The 22972-nt window shown below is 45.5% G+C and overlaps 1 protein-coding gene across 1 annotated transcript in view; it reads left to right on the forward strand.

Moving 5' to 3' along the window:
• Nucleotides 1–22972, forward strand: part of LOC106574788 (neurobeachin) — a 293517-nt gene that overhangs the window by 256067 nt on the left and 14478 nt on the right. The window contains 8 exon segments of the mRNA XM_082974820.1: nt 5231–5333; nt 5488–5603; nt 5988–6100; nt 9089–9229; nt 9528–9647; nt 9898–10050; nt 15611–15778; nt 17264–17353. Coding sequence (XP_082830946.1) covers nt 5231–5333; nt 5488–5603; nt 5988–6100; nt 9089–9229; nt 9528–9647; nt 9898–10050; nt 15611–15778; nt 17264–17353 — 1004 coding nt within the window.

Consider the following 22972-nt stretch of genomic DNA (forward strand, 5'->3'; position numbering starts at 1 on the left):
CTTACCTGTACAGTACACCTTTATATACCTGTCTTACATGTACAGTACACCTTTATATACCTGTCTTACCTGTACAGTACACCTTTATATACCTGTCTTACCTGTACAGTACACCTTTATATACCTGTCTTACCTGTACACTACACCTTTATATACCTGTCTTACCTGTACACTACACCTTTATATACCTGTCTTACCTGTACAGTACACCTTTATATACCTGTCTTACCTATACAGTACACCTTTATATACCTGTCTTACCTGTACAGTACACCTTTATATACCTGTCTTACCTGTACAGTACACCTTTATATACCTGTCTTACCTGTACAGTACACCTTTATATACCTGTCTTACCTATACAGTACACCTTTATATACCTGTCTTACCTGTACAGTATACCTTTATATACCTGTCTTACCTGTACAGTACACCTTTATATACCTGTCTTACCTGTACAGTACACCTTTATATACCTGTCTTACCTATACAGTACACCTTTATATACCTGTCTTACCTATACACTACACCTTTATATACCTGTCTTACCTATACACTACACCTTTATATACCTGTCTTACCTGTACAGTACACCTTTATATACCTGTCTTACCTATACAGTCCACCTTTATATACCTGTCTTACCTATACACTACACCTTTATATACCTGTCTTACCTGTACAGTACACCTTTATATACCTGTCTTACCTTTACAGTACACCTTTATATACCTGTCTTACCTGTACAGTACACCTTTATATACCTGTCTTACATGTACAGTACACCTTTATATACCTGTCTTACCTGTACAGTCCACCTTTATATACCTGTCTTACCTATACAGTCCACCTTTATGTACCTGTCTTACCTATACACTACACCTTTATATACCTGTCTTACCTGTACAGTACACCTTTATATACCTGTCTTACCTGTACAGTACACCTTTATATACCTGTCTTACCTGTACACTACACCTTTATATACCTGTCTTACCTGTACACTACACCTTTATATACCTGTCTTACCTGTACAGTACACCTTTATATACCTGTCTTACCTATACAGTACACCTTTATATACCTGTCTTACCTGTACAGTACACCTTTATATACCTGTCTTACCTGTACAGTACACCTTTATATACCTGTCTTACCTGTACAGTACACCTTTATATACCTGTCTTACCTATACAGTACACCTTTATATACCTGTCTTACCTGTACAGTATACCTTTATATACCTGTCTTACCTGTACAGTACACCTTTATATACCTGTCTTACCTGTACAGTACACCTTTATATACCTGTCTTACCTATACAGTACACCTTTATATACCTGTCTTACCTGTACAGTACACCATTATATACCTGTCTTACCTGTACACTACACCTTTATATACCTGTCTTACCTGTACACTACACCTTTATATACCTGTCTTACCTGTACTCCTTTATATACCTGTCTTACCTGTACACTACACCTTTATATACCTGTCTTACCTGTACACTACACCTTTATATACCTGTCTTACCTGTACACTACACCTTTATATACCTGTCTTACCTGTACTCCTTTATATACCTGTCTTACCTGTACTCCTTTATATACCTGTCTTACCTGTACACTACACCTTTATATACCTGTCTTACCTGTACAGTATACCTTTATATACCTGTCTTACCTGTACAGTACACCTTTATATACCTGTCTTACCTGTACACTACACCTTTATATACCTGTCTTACCTATACACTACACCTTTATATACCTGTCTTACCTGTACAGTACACCTTTATATACCTGTCTTACCTATACAGTACACCTTTATATACCTGTCTTACCTGTACACTACACCTTTATATACCTGTCTTACCTGTACAGTACACCTTTATATACCTGTCTTACCTGTACAGTACACCTTTATATACCTGTCTTACCTATACAGTACACCTTTATATACCTGTCTTACCTATACAGTACACCTTTATATACCTGTCTTACCTGTACAGTACACCTTTATATACCTGTCTTACCTGTACAGTACACCTTTATATACCTGTCTTACCTGTACAGTACACCTTTATATACCTGTCTTACCTGTACAGTACACCGTTATATACCTGTCATACCTATACAGTACAGCTTTATATACCGGTCTTACCTGTACAGTACACCTTTATATACCTGTCTTACCTGTACAGTACACCTTTATATACCTGTCTTACCTGTACAGTACACCTTTATATACCTGTCTTACCTGTACAGTACACCTTTATATACCTGTCTTACCTATACAGTACACCTTTATATACCTGTCTTACCTGTACAGTCCACCTTTATATACCTGTCTTACCTATACAGTACACCTTTATATACCTGTCTTACCTATACAGTACACCTTTATATACCTGTCTTACCTGTACACTACACCTTTATATACCTGTCTTACCTGTACACTACACCTTTATATACCTGTCTTACCTGTACAGTACACCTTTATATACCTGTCTTACCTGTACAGTACACCTTTATATACCTGTCTTACCTGTACTCCTTTATATACCTGTCTTACCTGTACACTACACCTTTATATACCTGTCTTACCTGTACACTACACCTTTATATACCTGTCTTACCTGTACACTACACCTTTATATACCTGTCTTACCTGTACTCCTTTATATACCTGTCTTACCTGTACACTACACCTTTATATACCTGTCTTACCTGTACAGTATACCTTTATATACCTGTCTTACCTGTACAGTACACCTTTATATACCTGTCTTACCTGTACACTACACCTTTATATACCTGTCTTACCTGTACAGTACACCTTTATATACCTGTCTTACCTATACACTACAACTTTATATACCTGTCTTACCTGTACACTACACCTTTATATACCTGTCTTACCTGTACACTACACCTTTATATACCTGTCTTACCTGTACAGTACACCTTTATATACCTGTCTTACCTATACAGTACACCTTTATATACCTGTCTTACCTATACAGTACACCTTTATATACCTGTCTTACCTGTACAGTACACCTTTATATACCTGTCTTACCTGTACAGTACACCTTTATATACCTGTCTTACCTGTACAGTACACCTTTATATACCTGTCTTACCTGTACAGTACACCGTTATATACCTGTCATACCTATACAGTACAGCTTTATATACCGGTCTTACCTGTACAGTACACCTTTATATACCTGTCTTACCTGTACACGTACACCTTTATATACCTGTCTTACCTGTACAGTACACCTTTATATACCTGTCTTACCTGTACAGTACACCTTTATATACCTGTCTTACCTATACAGTACACCTTTATATACCTGTCTTACCTGTACAGTCCACCTTTATATACCTGTCTTACCTGTACAGTACAGCTTTATATACCTGTCTTACCTATACAGTACACCTTTATATACCTGTCTTACCTGTACACTACACCTTTATATACCTGTCTTACCTGTACACTACACCTTTATATACCTGTCTTACCTGTACAGTACACCTTTATATACCTGTCTTACCTATACAGTACACCTTTATATACCTGTCTTACCTGTACAGTACACCTTTATATACCTGTACAGTACACCTTTATATACCTGTCTTACCTGTACAGTACACCTTTATATACCTGTCTTACCTGTACAGTACACCTTTATATACCTGTCTTACCTGTACAGTACACCTTTATATACCTGTACAGTACAGCTTTATATACCTGTCTTACCTATACAGTACACCTTTATATACCTGTCTTACCTGTACACTACACCTTTATATACCTGTCTTACCTGTACAGTACACCTTTATATACCTGTCTTACCTATACACTACACCTTTATATACCTGTCTTACCTGTACAGTACACCTTTATATACCTGTACAGTACACCTTTATATACCTGTCTTACCTGTACAGTACACCTTTATATACCTGTCTTACCTGTACACTACACCTTTATATACCTGTCTTACCTATACAGTACACCTTTATATACCTGTCTTACCTATACAGTCCACCTTTATATACCTGTCTTACCTGTACAGTACACCTTTATATACCTGTCTTACCTGTACAGTACACCGTTATATACCTGTCTTACCTGTACAGTACACCTTTATATACCTGTCTTACCTGTACAGTACACCTTTAACTAACTCACCTGTGTAGCTGACATCACCTTTAACTAACTCACCTGTGTAGCTGACACCACCTTTAACTAACTCACCTGTGTAGCTGACATCACCTTTAACTAACTCACCTGTGCAGCTGACACCACCTTTAACTAACTCACCTGTGTAGCTGACATCACCTTTAACTAACTCACCTGTGTAGCTGACACCACCTTTAACTAACTCACCTGTGTAGCTGACACCACCTTTAACTAACTCACCTGTGTAGCAGACATCACCTTTAACTAACTCACCTGTGTAGCTGACACCACCTTTAACTAACTCACCTGTGTAGCAGACATCACCTTTAACTAACTCACCTGTGTAGCCGACATCACCTTTAACTAACTCACCTGTGTAGCCGACATCACCTTTAACTAACTCACCTGTGTAGCCGACACCACCTTTAACTAACTCACCTGTGTAGCTGACACCACCTTTAACTAACTCACCTGTGTAGCTGACACCACCTTTAACTAACTCACCTGTGTAGCTGACACCACCTTTAACTAACTCACCTGTGTAGCTGACACCACCTTTAACTAACTCACCTGTGTAGCTGACACCACCTTTAACTAACTCACCTGTGTAGCCGACACCACCTTTAACTAACTCACCTGTTCAGCCGACACCACCTTTAACTAACTCACCTGTGTAGCTGACACCACCTTTAACTAACTCACCTGTGTAGCTGACACCACCTTTAACTAACTCACCTGTGTAGCTGACACCACCTTTAACTAACTCACCTGTGTAGCTGACACCACCTTTAACTAACTCACCTGTGTAGCTGACATCACCTTTAACTAACTCACCTGTTCAGCCGACACACCTGACTGATCATTTCACCTGGCTTGCCGTATCTGTAAGTGAAAGCGGACCTATTCATCCACCTGTGTCTCCTGTCAGCAGTGCTGCACTCTATACCTTACTGTCATGAATGGACAGTGTTTCCAGATGTCACTTCCTGTGTGCTCGTGCTCATGTCCTGTGATGTAATTTCCTCCCCCACAGCGTCTGTGATGTTCAACTTCCCGGACCAGGCTACAGTGAAGAGGGTAGTCTACAGTCTACCCAGGGTTGGAGTAGGAACCAGCTACGGACTGCCTCAGGCCAGGTAGAGTTAATAACACATTCACTCACAGGAACACACACACACACATACCTCTCTAGAGCTATCTACAATCCATCTTTAACCGTGTGTGTGTGTGTGTGTGTGTGTGTGTGTGTGTGTGTGTGTGTGTGTGTCTGTGTCTGTGTCTCTCTTCCAGGCGTATCTCCTTGGCGACCCCTCGTCAGCTGTTTAAGTCGTCCAACATGACCCAGCGTTGGCAGAGAAGGGAGATCTCCAACTTTGAGTACCTCATGTTCCTCAACACCATCGCAGGTGAAAAGAGAGGGACCTACTATTTCTACCCTCCTCCTCTTCCTCCTCATCATCATCATCATTATCTCACTCTCTGTTACAGCCTTTCCCCTAGCTCTAGACTTACTGTACGTTGTTGTGATGAGCGGCATTTACTTTCTCTCCCTCCCTCTCTCCCTCCCTCCCTCCCTCCCTCCCTCCCTCCCTCCTCCCTCCCTCACTCACTCACTCACTCACTCACTCACTCACACACTCACTCCCTCTCTCTCTCTCTCTGTGTTCTCCCTCTTCCTCTCTCCCTCCCTCTTCCTCCCTCCCTCCCTCCCTCCCTCCCTCCCTCCCTCCCTCCCTCCCTCCCTCCCTCCCTCACTCACTCACTCACTCACTCTCTCTCTTCCCCCACAGGGAGAAGCTACAATGATCTGAACCAGTACCCAGTGTTCCCCTGGGTTCTCACTAACTTTGAGTCAGAGGAGCTGGACCTCACTCTGCCCGGCAACTTCCGAGACCTATCCAAGGTATTTGTGTGCTTCTCTAATCAAATCACAGCTTTTTTTTTCTGGAGTAACTATGATGCCACTGCACTGTATATGTACTGTGTGACTGAGCCATGTAATGTGAAGGCATGTTAATTCATGTTATCACACCTGTAAGTCCTTTGACACTTTATAAACTAGTGACCCGCAGTGTTTGTCATTATTATACCCTACTCTGCTAGCCAGCACCTCTCCTAAACAGGTGTTCTACTCTGCTAGCCAGCACCTCTCCTAAACAGGTGTTCTACTCTGCTAGCCAGCACCTCTCCTAAACAGGTGTTCTACTCTGCTAGCCAGCACCTCTCCTAAACAGGTGTTCTACTCTGCTAGCCAGCACCTCTCCTAAACAGGTGTTCTACTCTGCTAGCCAGCACCTCTCCTAAACAGGTGTTCTACTCTGCTAGCCAGCACCTCTCCTAAACAGGTGTTCTACTCTGCTAGCCAGCACCTCTCCTAAACAGGTGTTCTACTCTGCTAGCCAGCACCTCTCCTAAACAGGTGTTCTACTCTGCTAGCCAGCACCTCTCCTAAACAGGTGTTCTACTCTGCTAGCCAGCACCTCTCCTAAACAGGTGTTCTACTCTGCTAGCCAGCACCTCTCCTAAACAGGTGTTCTACTCTGCTAGCCAGCACCTCTCCTAAACAGGTGTTCTACTCTGCTAGCCAGCACCTCTCCTAAACAGGTGTTCTACTCTGCCAGCACCTCTCCTAAACAGGTGTTCTACTCTGCTAGCCAGCACCTCTCCTAAACAGGTGTTCTACTCCGCTAGCCAGCACCTCTCCTAAACAGGTGTTCTACTCTGTTAGCCAGCACCTCTCCTAAACAGATGTTCTACTCTGCTAGCCAGCACCTCTCCTAAACAGGTGTTCTACTCTGCTGGCCAGCACCTCTCCTAAACAGATGTTCTACTCTGCTAGCCAGCACCTCTCCTAAACAGGTGTTCTACTCCGCTAGCCAGCACCTCTCCTAAACAGGTGTTCTACTCTGCCAGCACCTCTCCTAAACAGGTGTTCTACTCTGCTAGCCAGCACCTCTCCTAAACAGGTGTTCTACTCTGCTAGCCAGCACCTCTCCTAAACAGGTGTTCTACTCTGTTAGCCAGCACCTCTCCTAAACAGGTGTTCTACTCTGTTAGCAAGCACCTCTCCTAAACAGGTGTTCTACTCTGCTAGCCAGCACCTCTCCTAAACAGGTGTTCTACTCTGTTAGCACCTCTCCTAAACAGGTGTTCTACTCTGCTAGCCAGCACCTCTCCTAAACAGGTGTTCTACTCTGTTAGCCAGCACCTCTCCTAAACAGGTGTTCTACTCTGTTAGCACCTCTCCTAAACAGGTGTTCTACTCTGTTAGCCAGCACCTCTCCTAAACAGGTGTTCTACTCTGTTATCCAGCACCTCTCCTAAACAGGTGTTCTACTCTGTTAGCACCTCTCCTAAACAGGTGTTCTACTCTGCTAGCCAGCACCTCTCCTAAACAGGTGTTCTACTCTGTTATCCAGCACCTCTCCTAAACAGGTGTTCTACTCTGCTAGCCAGCACCTCTCCTAAACAGGTGTTCTACTCTGCTAGCCAGCACCTCTCCTAAACAGGTGTTCTACTCTGTTAGCCAGCACCTCTCCTAAACAGGTGTTCTACTCTGTTAGCCAGCACCTCTCCTAAACAGGTGTTCTACTCCGCTAGCCAGCACCTCTCCTAAACAGGTGTTCTACTCTGCTAGCCAGCACCTCTCCTAAACAGGTGTTCTACTCTGCTAGCCAGCACCTCTCCTAAACAGGTGTTCTACTCTGCTAGCCAGCACCTCTCCTAAACAGGTGTTCTACTCTGTTATCCAGCACCTCTCCTAAACAGGTGTTCTACTCTGTTAGCCAGCACCTCTCCTAAACAGGTGTTCTACTCTGTTAGCCAGCACCTCTCCTAAACAGGTGTTGCCAGCACCTCTCCTAAACAGGTGTTCTACTCTGTTAGCCAGCACCTCTCCTAAACAGGTGTTCTACTCTGCTAGCACCTCTCCTAAACAGGTGTTCTACTCTGCTAGCCAGCACCTCTCCTAAACAGGTGTTCTACTCTGCTAGCCAGCACCTCTCCTAAACAGGTGTTCTACTCTGCTAGCCAGCACCTCTCCTAAACAGGTGTTCTACTCTGCTAGCCAGCACCTCTCCTAAACAGGTGTTCTACTCTGCTAGCCAGCCTCTCTCCTAAACAGGTGTTCTACTCTGCTAGCCAGCACCTCTCCTAAACAGGTGTTCTACTCTGCTAGCCAGCACCTCTCCTAAACAGGTGTTCTACTCTGTTAGCACCTCTCCTAAACAGGTGTTCTACTCTGTTAGCCAGCACCTCTCCTAAACAGGTGTTCTACTCTGTTAGCCAGTACCTCTCCTAAACAGGTGTTCTACTCTGCTAGCCAGCACCTCTCCTAAACAGGTGTTCTACTCTGCTAGCCAGCACCTCTCCTAAACAGGTGTTCTACTCCGCTAGCCAGCACCTCTCCTAAAACAGGTGTTTCTACTCTGTTATGCTAGCCAGCACCTCTCCTAAACAGGTGTTCTACTCTGTTATCCAGCACCTCTCCTAAACAGGTGTTCTACTCTGCTAGCCAGCACCTCTCCTAAACAGGTGTTCTACTCTGCTAGCCAGCACCTCTCCTAAACAGGTGTTCTACTCTGCTAGCCAGCACCTCTCCTAAACAGGTGTTCTACTCTGCTAGCACCTCTCCTAAACAGGTGTTCTACTCCGCTAGCCATCACCTCTCCTAAACAGGTGTTCTACTCTGCTAGCCAGCACCTCTCCTAAACAGGTGTTCTACTCTGCTAGCCAGCACCTCTCCTAAACAGGTGTTCTACTCTGTTAGCCAGCACCTCTCCTAAACAGGTGTTCTACTCTGCCAGCCATCACCTCTCCTAAACAGGTACAATAGAAAAATATTCTGTGTTAGTTTCAGCTCTTGTTCCAAATTCTGTGTGATTCCCTGCAGCCAATCGGTGCGTTGAACCCAAAGCGAGCGGTGTTCTATGCAGAACGCTATGATACCTGGGAAGAGGACGGAACGCCACCCCATCACTACAGCTCCCTCTACTCCACCGCTAACACCACCCTGCTCTGGATGCTGCGGATAGTGAGTACACACACACACACACACACACACACACACACACACACACACACACACACACACACACACATTGTGTTTCCTACCTCATTAGGAGCTTTTCACAACGTTCTTCTGGAATGATGGATGGATGGATAGAGGGATGGATGGAGGGATGGATGGAGGGATGGATGGATGGAGGGAGGGAGGGAGGGAGGGAGGGAGGGAGGGAGGGAGGGAGGGAGGGAGGGAGGGAGGGAGGGAGGGAGGGAGATATTGATTGTGTCAGTATAGTAGAGATTCTTCATGTTTCCTGCCTCATTAGGAGCCCTTCACCACGTTCTTCCTGAATGCCAATGAGAACCAGTTTGACCATCCTGACAGAGCCTTCTCTGGCATCGCACGGGCATGGAGGAACTGCCAACGGGACACTGCTGATGTCAAGGTCAGTGTGTGTGTGTGTGTGTGTGTGTGTGTGTGTGTGTGTGTGTGTGTGTGTGTGTGTGTGTGTGTGTGTGTGTGTGTGTGTGTGTGTGTGTGTGTGTGTGTGTGTGTGTGTGTGTGTGTGTGCTTAAGGGAAAGAGAGAAAGGAGAGAGAGTTTAAATGTAATTGATTGATTGGTTGGTTGATTGCTTGTCATTAGTAAAGCAGTATGAAACCTCCCCACTGTGTTACTGTGTGTGTTGGCCAACAGGAGTTGATCCCAGAGTTCTACTACCTTCCAGAGATGTTTGTTAACAGTAGTGGTTATGAGCTGGGACAGAGAGAGGACGGGACAGCTGTGTCTGACATAGAACTGCCAGCCTGGGCCAAGAAACCTGAGGACTTCGTACGCATCAACCGCATGGTGAGACACACACACACACACACACACACACACACACACACACACACACACACACAGACACACACACACACACAGACACACACACACAGACACACACACAGACACACACACACAGACACACACACACACACACACAGACACACAGACACACACACACAGACACACACACACACACACACACAGACACACACACACACACACACACACAGACACACACACACAGACACACACACAGACACACACACACACACACAGACACACACACACAGACACACACACAGACACACACAGACACACACACAGACACACACACACAGACACACACACGAATGCTGGGTCTCGTGTCAGGAAACTAGGCATATTTTACGTGTCACTACTTCACAGGAGAGACGTTTGAATGTAAACCGCATTTTTTGGCGGAAATGCCTTCTGGGCCGTGAACTTTCATGTGCCTTAATAACAAACTTGTATGCCATCTGTAAATACAAATACAATTGTTAAATTAGGAGCCTAGTTGCTTTAACCTCTTACATCTAGACGTTCCGCTAGCGGAACACCTGCTCCAATATCCAATGATAGGCGTGGCGCGAATTACAAATTCCTCAAAAATACAAAAACTTCAATTTTTCAAACATATGACTATTTCACAGCATTTTAAAGACAAGACTCTCCTTTATCTAACCACACTGTCCGATTTCAAAAAGGCTTTACAGCGAAAGCAAAACATTAGATTATGTCAGCAGAGTACCAAGCCAGAAATAATCAGACACCCATTTTTCAAGCTAGCATATAATGTCACAAAAACCCAGAAGACAGCTAAATGCAGCACTAACCTTTGATGATCTTCATCAGATGACACACCTAGGACATTATGTTATACAATACATGCATGTTTTGTTCAATCAAGTTCATATTTATATCAAAAAACAGCTTTTTACATTAGCATGTGACGTTCAGAACTAGCATACCCCCCGCAAACTTCCGGGGAATTCGCTAACATTTGACTAAATTACTCACGATAAACGTTCACAAAAAGCATAACAATTGTTTTAAGAATTATAGATACAGAACTCCTCTATGCACTCGATATGTCCGATTTTAAAATAGCTTTTTGGTGAAAGCACATTTTGCAATATTCTAAGTACATAGCCCAGGCATCACGGGCTAGCTATTTAGACACCCGGCAAGTTTAGCACTCACCAATATCAGATTTACTATTATAAAAGTTTGATTACCTTTTGTTGTCTTCGTCAGAATGCACTCCCAGGACTGCTACTTCAATAACAAATGTTGGTTTGGTCCAAAATAATCCATCGTTATATCCGAATAGCGGCGTTTTGTTCGTGCGTCCCAGACACTATCCGAATGGTAAAGAAGGGTCGCGCGCATGGCGCAATTCGTGACAAAAAAAATCTAAATATTCCATTACCGTACTTCGAAGCATGTCAACCGCTGTTTCAAATCCATTTTTATGCCATTTTTCTCGTAAAAAAGCGATAATATTCCGACCGGGAATGTCCATTTAGCTAAACAGAGGAAAGAAAACAAAGCTTTCGGTCGACGCGGGCACGAGCCTGAGTCTCACAGTACTGTAACCAGCCACTACCCAAACGCGCTACTTTGTTTCAGCCAGAGCCTGCAAAGCCACGATCCAGCATTTTGCCGCCTTCTGAGAACCTATGGCAGCCGTAGGAAGTGTCACGGGACAGCTAAGATCCTCACTCTTCAATAAACAGAGACAAGAAGAACAACACCTTGTCAGACAGGCCACTTCCTGCATGAAATCTTCTCAGGTTTTTGCCTGCCATATGAGTTCTGTTATACTCACAGACACCATTCAAACAGTTTTAGAAACTTTAGGGTGTTTTCTATCCAAAGCCAATAATTATATGCATATTCTAGTTACTGGGCAGGAGTAGTAACCAGATTAAATCGGGTACGTTTTTTATCCAGCCGTGAAAATACTGCCCCCTAGCCATAACAGGTTAACTACAGAAAAAGTGAAGCAACCTTCCTGCTAGCCATGATTGGCTGAGATAATGAGTGGGCTGGACATGCCGAGAGATGAGTTCGGATTGGTCTGCCATGTAGCGCGCTTCTGTCTATAACATGAGCTGGTCAGTATGTGTAGGTCATCCTGTCTAACGTGGCTTTTTTGAAAGATATCACGTAAGTAGAACTGCAAAAGTGTTGCTCTCCACTTTCTGGAGGACCAAGTTTTGAAATCAGTGGTTAGTGTGAGATGGAGATGGAGGAAATTCTGCCGTTTGATTGCAAAATATACAGACGGAGTTGAACAGAGAACACACAGAAGGCTGTTGTATAAAACACCTGTCTCCGGATTATATCTTCAAACTAAAGGGCAACCATGGCATCCGTGACAGAGAGGTAGAAGCTAGCTAATGTTAGCTAGCTGGCTCACTACTATGATCTGAATAGTAATATTATTCGTATCTCAGAGTCATTTTCGTTGCTAGTTATAGCCCAATGTTAGCTAGCTAACACTGAACCTGGTTGGTTAGCTACCTGCAGGGATTATGGTTCATTGTTTAGCTAGCTAGCTAAACAAAAGACTCCATAATGCAAGTAACCATTTCAATAGAATGTTCATGATTTTTTATTTTTTTATTTAACTAGGCAAGTCAGTTAAGAACAAATTCTTATTTACAATGACGTCATTGCCACAACTGTCGGTGGACGGAGCTGATAAATTCACTCTGGCTATCTACTCTGATTTCAGAGCACTCTCGTATCGAGTGTACCGGAGCGCAGAATAATTGACACATTTACAAACGCTCAACACCCGTTGAAATGTGGTGTCAGTAAATGTTGGCCAAAAAAAAGCATAAATTAAACTGTTGCAAGCAGCACAGTTACAGTCAACAGCGCTCTGGATAACATGAAAACAGCCTAACCAGCTCTGCTAGGGAGAGTAAAATGTTCAGAGTGACCTGTTCTCTCATTTGTGTTCTGGAAGTAGCTAGCTAGCTAGTTAACTTGGGTGCTTGACTGCTGTTGTTAGGACAGAACGCTGAAATGAACCCTACTCCTCGGCCAGAGTGTCCAGTGTGCTCTCTGAACGCTCCGAGAGCGAAAAGCTCTTGAGTTTACGAACTGACAATCTGACAATGCTCTGAATTTACAAACGCCCAGAACGCACTCTGGTACACCAGATTTAAATTTACAAACACACCCGTAGTATAAACCAGCCTGTAGTCTTGAAATCTTTGGTTGTTTAGTACATGGCCTCACATGTGACTCCTTAAAGAGATGGGTGGGGCTAAGGCTTAAAAGGGTGTGAATGATGCTGAATGGGTGTAAACAAAGAAGAGCTCTCCAGTAGGTTTACCAAAACATTCAAGGGCCATTTTCTCAAAAGTGAGTTTACAAGTTTATCAACTTTCAAAGCAGAATTACTTTCCCATTGTTCCTCAACTGTAATGTATAATATAGACTGTTCTAGCTCTGAGTCTCTACTTTTACTTTTATCCAATGTAAAAAACACCATTTCAAATGTTGCTACATAAGACCGAATCGAGCCGGTCGGTCACATTTATCAGGCATGCAAATGAAAGAAAAAGGGTTGAAACAGGGAGGTATTAACTGAACTTGACCGTCTTGTTTTAATTTCCCTGTCTTAATGAATACACCCCCCTACAACACCACTGGAGAAGGCTTACTGCCATACAGCTACAGGACTAGAGCATGACCTTTCTCTTCCTTCCTTCCTTCCTTCCTTCCTTTCCTCCTTCCTTCCTTCCTTTCCTTCCTCCCTCCCCTCTCTCCTTCCTTCCTCCCCTCTCTCCCTCCCTCCTTCCTTTCCTTCCTCCCCTCTGTCCTTCATTCCTCCCCTCTCTCCTTCCTTCCTTTCCTTCCTCCCCTCTCTCCCTCCCTCCCTCCTTCCTTCCTTCCTTTCCTTCCTCCCCTCTCTCCCTCCCTCCTTCCTTCCTTCCCTTCCTCCCCTCTCTCCCTCCCTCCCTCCTTCCTTCCTTCCTTTCCTTCCTCCCCTCTCTCCCTCCCTCCTTCCTTCCTTCCCTTCCTCCCCTCTCTCCCTCCCTCCTTCCTTCCCTCTCTCCCTTCCCTCGCTCCCTTCCTACTTCCTTCCCTCTCTCTCTCCCTCCCTCCTTCCTTCCCTCTCTCCCTCCCTCCTTCCCTCCTTCCCTCTCTCCCTTCCCTCGCTCCCTTCCTCCTCCTTCCCTCTCTCCCTCCTTCCTTCCCTTCCTCCTCCCTTCCCTCTCTCCCTTCTTCCTTCCCTCTCTCCCTCCTTCCTTCCCTTCCTCCATCCTTCCCTCTCTCCCTCCCTCCTTCCCTCCTTCCCTCTCTCCCTTCCCTCGCTCCCTTCCTCCTCCCTTCCCTCTCTCCCTTCTTCCTTTCTTCTCTCCCTCCTTCCTTCCCTTCCTCCATCCTTCCCTCTCTCCCTTCCTCCTTCCCTCTCTCCATCCTTCCTTCCCTTCCTCCTCCCTTCCCTCTCTCCCTTCCTCCTTCCCTCTCTCCCTCCTTCCTTCCCTTCCTCCATCCTTCCCTCTCTCCCTTCCTCCTTCCCTCTCTCCCTCCTTCCTTCCCTTCCTCCTCCCTTCCTCCTCCCTTCCCTCTCCCTTTCCTCCTTCCCTCTCTCCCACCTTTTTTCCCTTCCTCCTTCCTTCCCTCTCTCCCTTCCCTCGCTCCCTTCCTACTTCCTTCCCTCTCTCTCTCCCTCCCTCCTTCCTTCCCTCTCTCCCTCCCTCCTTCCCTCCTTCCCTCTCTCCCTTCCCTCGCTCCCTTCCTCCTCCCTTCCCTCTCTCCCTTCTTCCTTTCCTCTCTCCCTCCTTCCTTCCCTTCCTCCATCCTTCCCTCTCTCCCTTCCTCCTTCCCTCTCTCCATCCTTCCTTCCCTTCCTCCTCCCTTCCCTCTCTCCCTTCCTCCTTCCCTCTCTCCCTCCTTCCTTCCTTCCTCCATCCTTCCCTCTCTCCCTTCCTCCTTCCCTCTCTCCCTCCTTCCTTCCCTTCCTCCTCCCTTCCTCCTCCCTTCCCTCTCCCTTTCCTCCTTCCCTCTCTCCCACCTTTTTTCCCTTCCTCCTTCCTTCCCTCTCTCCCTTCCCTCGCTCCCTTCCTACTTCCTTCCCTCTCTCTCTCCCTCCCTCCTTCCTTCCCTCTCTCCCTCCCTCCTTCCCTCCTTCCCTCTCTCCCTTCCCTCGCTCCCTTCCTCCTCCTTCCCTCTCTCCCTCCTTCCTTCCCTTCCTCCTCCCTTCCCTCTCTCCCTTCTTCCTTCCCTCTCTCCCTCCTTCCTTCCCTTCCTCCATCCTTCCCTCTCTCCCTTCCTCCTCCCTTCCCTCTCTCCCTTCCTCCTTCCCTCTCTCCCTCTTTCCTTCCCTTCCTCCTCCCTTCCCTCTCTCCCTTCCTCCTTCCCTCTCTCTCTCCCTCCTTCCTTCCCTTCCTCCATCCTTCCCTCTCTCCCTTCCTCCTTCCCTCTCTCCCTCCTTCCTTCCCTTCCTCCTCCCTTCCCTCTCTCCCTTTCCTCCTTCCCTCTCTCCCTCCTTCCTTCCTTTCCTCCATCCTTCCCTCTCTCCTCTCTCTCTCTCTAGGCGTTGGAGAGTGAGTTTGTGTCGTGCCAGCTGCACCAGTGGATAGATCTGATATTTGGTTATAAGCAGAGAGGGCCCGAGGCTGTACGAGCTCTTAACGTCTTCCACTTCCTGTCCTATGAGGGTTCCGTCACCTTGGATACCATCACCGACTCCGCACAGCGGGAGGTAGGTCACCTGGCTGTCGCCATGACTCACCGTGACAACCGTCACAGGGCAGCGGTGTCGAGAAGTGAAGTACTATGATAGCCCAACATCATGTATAACAACGTGTTATCAAATCAAAATGTATTGGTCACAGTCACATGGTCAGCAGATGTTATTGGTCACATGGTTAGCAGATGTTATTGGTCACATGGTTAGCAGATGTTATTGGTCACATGGTCACATGGTTAGCAGATGTTATTGGTCACATGGTTAGCAGATGTTATTGGTCACATGATTAGCAGATGTTATTGGTCACATGGTTAGCAGATGTTATTGGTCACATGGTCAGCAGATGTTAATGCGAGTGTAGCGAAATGCTTGTGCTTCTAGTTCCGACAGTGCAGTAATATCTAACAATTCCACAACAAACTACCGAATACACACACACATCTAGGTAAAGGAATTGAATAAAGAATATATACATATATGGACAAGCTGGGTTGTTTGGTTGACCCTGCTGCTGGGTTGTTTGGTTGACCCTGCTGCTGGGTTGTTGGGTTGACCCTGCTGCTGGGTTGTTTGGTTGACCCTGCTGCTGGGTTGTTTGGTTGACCCTGCTGCTGGGTTGTTTGGTTGACCCTGCTGCTGGGTTGTTTGGTTGACCCTGCTGCTGGGTTGTTTGGTTGACCCTGCTGCTGGGTTGTTTGGTTGACCCTGCTGCTGGGTTGTTTGGGTTCGACCCTGCTGCTGGGTTGTTTGGTTGACCCTGCTGCTGGGTTGTTTGGTTGACCCTGCTGCTGGGTTGTTTGGTTGACCCTGCTGCTGGGTTGTTTGGTTGACCCTGCTGCTGGGTTGTTTGGTTGACCCTGCTGCTGGGTTGTTTGGTTGACCCTGCTGCTGGGTTGTTTGGTTGACCCTGCTGCTGGGTTGTTTGGTTGACCCAGCTGCTAGATGCAGGCATTGGGTTGTTTTCTTTAAAAGGTCCAACATTTGACATTTGTATAGTTTCAATAATGCTTACTGAAGTGTATGAGTTCCCTAAAAGCCTAGTTCAACCAAGCATGAGAGTAAAACATACCCAATTGATGGTTAAATTAACCCATGTTTGGGTAATCCCAACAACCCGAAATGTTGGGTTATTCACAACCCAACTGGCTGGGTCAAAATAACCCACCCAGCATGTGTTCTGTCCAATATTTAACCAGCGCTGGGTTACCTAATAACCAACATTGAGTTGTTTTTAACCCATCATTTTTTTTGCAGTGTTATATTATAATATTACAGCCATAGAAATATAATCTCAGTTGAGTTAATTACAGCAAACTAATGTAATGTTACTGATTATGCTTTTACCTCTCTCTCTCTCTCTCTACCCCCTCGCTCTCCCCCTCTCTCCCCACTCCCCCCTCCGTCTCCCCCCTCTCTCGGCCCCCCCTCTACCCCCCCTCTCTCTGCCCCCCCCCTCTCTGCCTCCCCTCTCTCTACCCCCCCCCCCCCCCCCCCCAGTTAATGGAAACCCAGATCCAGGCATGTGGTCAGACTCCATCCCAGCTGCTGATTGAGCCCCACCCCCCTCGCTCCTCCGCCATGCACCTGGTGAGAACCCACACACACACAGGGCCGGATTAAGGCATCATTTGCTTTCCAAACTGTACGTTTTCTCGCGATTTTGTATTATGACAGACGCGACCAACCATGGAAATATAATCCATAGATGGCCGTTCCAATTCAAGTTAGGGCTGGCAACCATTGCAAGTGTACCCATGAGTTTAACAGTCAAATTGGCAGGGTAAGAGATTCCAAAACCCTTCTGTTTATTATATGTCTATGGCCACAATGCAGCAATCTGTATATCTGACATGCATGCTGGCCAAATTACGGCCTTCCCTTTCTGTAGGCAACCGGTAACTGCCAAAATAAAGGAAACGCCTGAGTAAATGAGGGATATAAATGTTACGTTACTGTGTATTTTCCTGCCGTGGTTTAGGTCCACTAGTAGAATCTATGCCAAGGAACATTGAAGCTGTTCGGGCAGGTCGTTTTAAGACACTATATTGGTGTTTTTGTTTATTTTGGCAGTTACAGTGCCTTGCAAAAGTATTCATCCCCCTTGGTGTTTTTCATGTTTTGTTGCATTACAACCTGTAATTTAAATAGATTTTTATTTGGATTTCATGTAATGGACATAAACACCAAATAGTCCAAATTGGTGAAGTGAATTGAAGAAAATAACTTGTTTAAAAAATAATAAATAATAAAGTGGTGCGTGCATATGTATTCACCCCTTTGCTATGAAGCCCCTAAATATGATCTGGTGCAACCAATTACCTTCAGAAATCACATAATTAGTTAAATAAAGTCCACCTGTGTGCAATCTAAGTGTCACATGATCTCAGTGTATATATATATACACCTGTTCTGAAAGGCCCCAGAGTCTGCAACACCACTAAGCAAGGGGCACCACCAAGCAAGCGGCACCATGAAGACCAAGGAGCTCTCCAAACAGGTCAGGGACAAAGTTGTGGAGAAGTACAGATCAGGGTTGGGTTATAAAAAAATATCAGAATCTTTAGATATCACACGGAGCACCGTTAAATCCATTAAATAAAAAATGGAAAGAATATGGCACCACAACAAACCTGCCAAGAGAGGGTCGCCCACCAAAACTCACAGATCAGGCAAGGAGGGCATTAATCAGAGAGGCAACAAAGAGACCAAAGATAACCCTGAAGGAGCTGCAAAGCTCCACAGCGGAGATTGGAATATCTGTCCATAGGACCACTTTAAGCCGTACACTCCACAGAGCTGGGGCTTTACGGAAGAGTGGCCAGAAAAAAGCCATTGCTTAAAGAAAATAAATAAGCAAACACGTTTGATGTTCGCCAAAAGGCATGTGGGATGCTCCCCAAACATATGGAAGAAGGTACTCTGGTCAGATGAGACTAAAATGTAGCTTATTGGCCATCAAGGAAAATGCTGCGTCTTGCTCAAACCCAACACCTCTCATCACCCCGAGAGCACCATCCCCACAGTGAAGCAAGGTGGTGGCAGCATCATACTGTAGGGATGTTTTTCATCGGCAGGGACTGGGAAACTGGTCAGAATTGAAGGAATGATGGATGGCGCTAAATACATGGAAATTCTTGAGGGAAACCTGTTTCAGTCTTCCAGAGATTTGAGACTGGAACGGAGGTTCACCTTCCAGCAAGACAATGACCCTAAGTATACTGCTAAAGCCATACTCGAGTGGTTTAAGGGGAAACATTTAAATGTCTTGGATTGGCCTAGTCAAAGCCCAGACATCAATCCAATTGAGAATTAGTGGTATGACTTAAAGATTGCTGTACACCAGCGGAACCCATCCAACTTGAAGGAGTGGAGCATTTTTGCCTTGAAGAATAGGCAAAATCCCAGTAGGTTGATCTGCCAAGCTTATAGAGACATACCCCAAGAGACTTTCAGCTGTAATTGCTGCAAAAGGTGGCTCTACAAAGTATTGACTTTGGAGGGGTGAATAGTTATGCACGCTCAAGTTTTCAGTTTTTTTGTGTTATTTCTTGTTTGTTTCACAATAAAAAATATGTTGCATCTTCAAAGTGGTAGGCATGTTGTGTAAATCAAATGATACAAACCCACCATGCAGAGATCGTCCATTCACCTACTCTGCGCCTCACAAAGACACGGCGGTTGGAACCAAAAATCTCAAATTTGGACTCATCAGACCAAAGGACAGATTTCCACCGGTCTAATGTCCATTGCTCATGTTTCTTGGCCTAAGCAAGTCTCTTCTTGTTTTTGTTGCCACCCCTTATCCTCTCCTTTAGTAGTGGTTTCTTTGCAGCAAATCGACCATGAAGGCCTGATTAACGCAGTCTCCTCTGAACAGTTGATGTTGAGATCTGTCTGTTACTTGAACTCTGTGAAGCATTTATTTGCGCTGCAATCTGAGGTGCAGTTAACTCTAATGAACTTATCCTCTGCGGCAGAGGTAACTCTGGGTCTTCCTTTCCTGTGGCGGTCCTCATGAGAGCCAGTTTCATCATAGCGCTTGATGGTTTTTTTGTGACTGCACTTGAAGAAACTTTCAAAGTTCTGGAAATTTTCCAAATCAACTTATTTTCATGTCTTAAAATAATGAATGGACTGTTCATTTGTCTTTGCTTATTTGAGCTGTTCTTGCCATAATATGGACGTGGTCTTTTACCAAATAAGGATATCTTCTGTATACCACCCCTACCTTGTCACAACACAACTGATTGGCTCAAAACTCATTAAGAAGGAAAGAAATTCCACAAATTCACTTTTAACAAGGCACACCTGTTAATTGAAATGTATTCCAGGTGACTACCTCGTGAAGCTGGTTGAGAGAATGCCAAGAGTGTGCAAAGCTGTCATCAAGGCAAAGGGTGGCTACTTTGATTTGTTTAAATCTATTTTGGTTACTACATGATTCCATATGTGTTATTTCATAGTTTTTATGTCTTCACTATTATTCTACAATGTAGAAAATAGTAAAAAATATAGAAAAACCCTTGAATGAGTAGGTGTGTCCAAACTGACTGGTACTGTATATATTCCATTAATAATATATACTGTATATATTTCCTTTATTTATGTATTTGCTGCCTCTTGGACCCCCCACAGGCCTCGGCCCAGAGGTTTCAGTTATTCACAACCCAACTGGCTGGATCAGAAAACACATTAAAACAGAGAGGGACTGTCTGGTCCTGTCTAAGAAAAACTGCTGATTTTGATCTTTTGTTGAAAAATGTTGAAAAATGTTTTGCTATGATGTGCCCTAATGAATACAACCCAGGTTACATAGGCTACTGGTTGTCTTTTACTATTTCTACTGTCCTCTACCCTCCCAGGACCCAGTCTGCTCTGGGGCTGCCCCAGGTCCTCGTGCCCCATAGTGTCATGGAGAGGAGAGAGACCCAATTCCACCCCTGTTCCTAATACCTGCCCAACCAACCAATATTTGCTCTTCAAACCAACCACCCAATACTAACCAATACCTGCCATACATACATCCATCCATCCAACCATCCAACAAATACCTGCCCATCCAACCAATACCTGTCCCACCCACCCAATACCTGCCCATCCACCCAATATCTGTCCACCCACCCAATACCTGCCCACCCCACCCAATACCTGCCCATCCACCCAATACCTGCCCATCCACCCAATACCTGCCCATCCACCCAATACCTGCCCATCCACCCAATACCTGCCCATCCACCCATCCATCCATCCAACCAACCAACCAACCAATACCTGCACAACCAACCAACCAATCAACCACCTGCCCAACCAACTAACCAATACCAACCAATACCAACCAATAGCTGCCCTACCAACCAATACCTGCCCAACCCAACCAATACCAACCAATACCTGCCCAACCATCCAACCAACCAATACCTGCCCAACCAACCAATACCAACCAATACCTGCCCAACCATCCAACCAACCAATACCTGCCCCAACCAACCAACCAACCAACCAATACCTGCCCAACCAACCAATACCAACCAATACCTGCCCAACCAAACCAATACCAACCAATACCAACCAATAGCTGCCCTACCAACCAATACCTGCCCAACCAACCAATACCAACCAATACCTGCCCAACCATCCAACCAACCAATACCTGCCCAACCAAACCAATACCAACCAATACCTGCCCAACCAACCAACCAACCAATACCTGCCCAACCAACCAACCAACCAACCAACCAATACCTGCCCAACCAACCAATACCAACCAATACCTGCCCAACCAACCAACCAACCAAACCAATACCTGCCCAACCAACCAACCAACCAACCAATACCTGCCCCAACCAACCAATACCAACCAATACCTGCCCAACCATCCAACCAACCAATACCTGCCCAACCATCCAACCAACCAATACCTGCCCCAACCAACCAAACCAACCAATACCTGCCCAACCAACCCAATACCAACGCAATACCTGCCCCCAACCATCCAACCAACCAATACCTGCCCAACCATCCAACCAACCAATACCTGCCCAACCATCCAACCAAATACCCTGCCCAACCAACCAACCAACCAATACCTGCCCAACCAACCAATACCAACCAATACCTGCCCAACCATCCAACCAACCAATACCTGCCCAACCATCCAACCAACCAATACCTGCCCAACCATCCAACCAATACCTGCCCAACCCAACCAACCAACCAATACCTGCCCAACCAACCAATACCAACCAATACCTGCCCAACCATCCAACCAACCAATACCTGCCCAACCATCCAACCAACCAATGCCTGCCCAACCAACCAACCAACCAATACCTGCCCAACCATCCAACCAACCAATGCCTGCCCAACCATCCAACCAATACCTGCCCAACCAACCAATACCAACCAATACCAACCAATGCCTGCCCCAACCAACCAACCAACCAATTGCCTGCCCAACCAACCAACCAACCAACCAATACCTGCAGAACCAACCAATACCTGCAGAAACCAACCAATACCAACCAATACCAACCAATACCAACCAATACCTGCCCAACCAACCAACCAACCTACCAACCAATACCTGCAGAACCAACCAATACCTGCAGAACCAATCAAAACTAACCATTCAATACCAACCCTTAAATTTGTAGGATTCCATAAAATGTCCCTACAATTACTGGTTGGATTATTCCTAGAATAAGCAGGAAAACCAGGATTAATGGCCAACCAGAGATTGTTGGGAAAGTTATTTTAGAACCTACCAACCCTCCTTCCTTCTGGGTCTGAAGTCACCCTCTGTTCCTCAGTGTGTGTTCCTGCTTCTATCCTGTTCTCCCTCACTAATTTAGCCTCTTCCCATTCCTCTTCCCATTCCTCTTTCCATCACTCTCCCATACCTCTACCCCATCTTTCTCTCCTCCTCCCTCTCTCCTAATCCCTCTCTCTTCCTCCCTCTCTCCTAATCCCTCTCTCCTAATCCCTCTCTCTTCCTCCCTCTCTCCTAATCCCTCTCTCCTAATCCCTCTCTCCTCCTCCCTCTCTCCCATTCCCTCTCACCTCCTCCCTCTCTCCTAATCCCTATCTCCTAATCCCTCTCTCCTAATCCCTCTCACATCCTCCCTCTCTCCTAATCCCTCTCTCTTCCTCCCTCTCTCCTAATCCCTCTCTCCTAATCCCTCTCTCTTCCTCACTCTCTCCTAATCC

The sequence above is a fragment of the Salmo salar genome, chromosome 04 (assembly GCF_965601325.2).
Source record: "Salmo salar chromosome 04, fSalSal1, whole genome shotgun sequence".
Taxonomy (NCBI): Eukaryota; Metazoa; Chordata; class Actinopteri; order Salmoniformes; family Salmonidae; genus Salmo; species Salmo salar.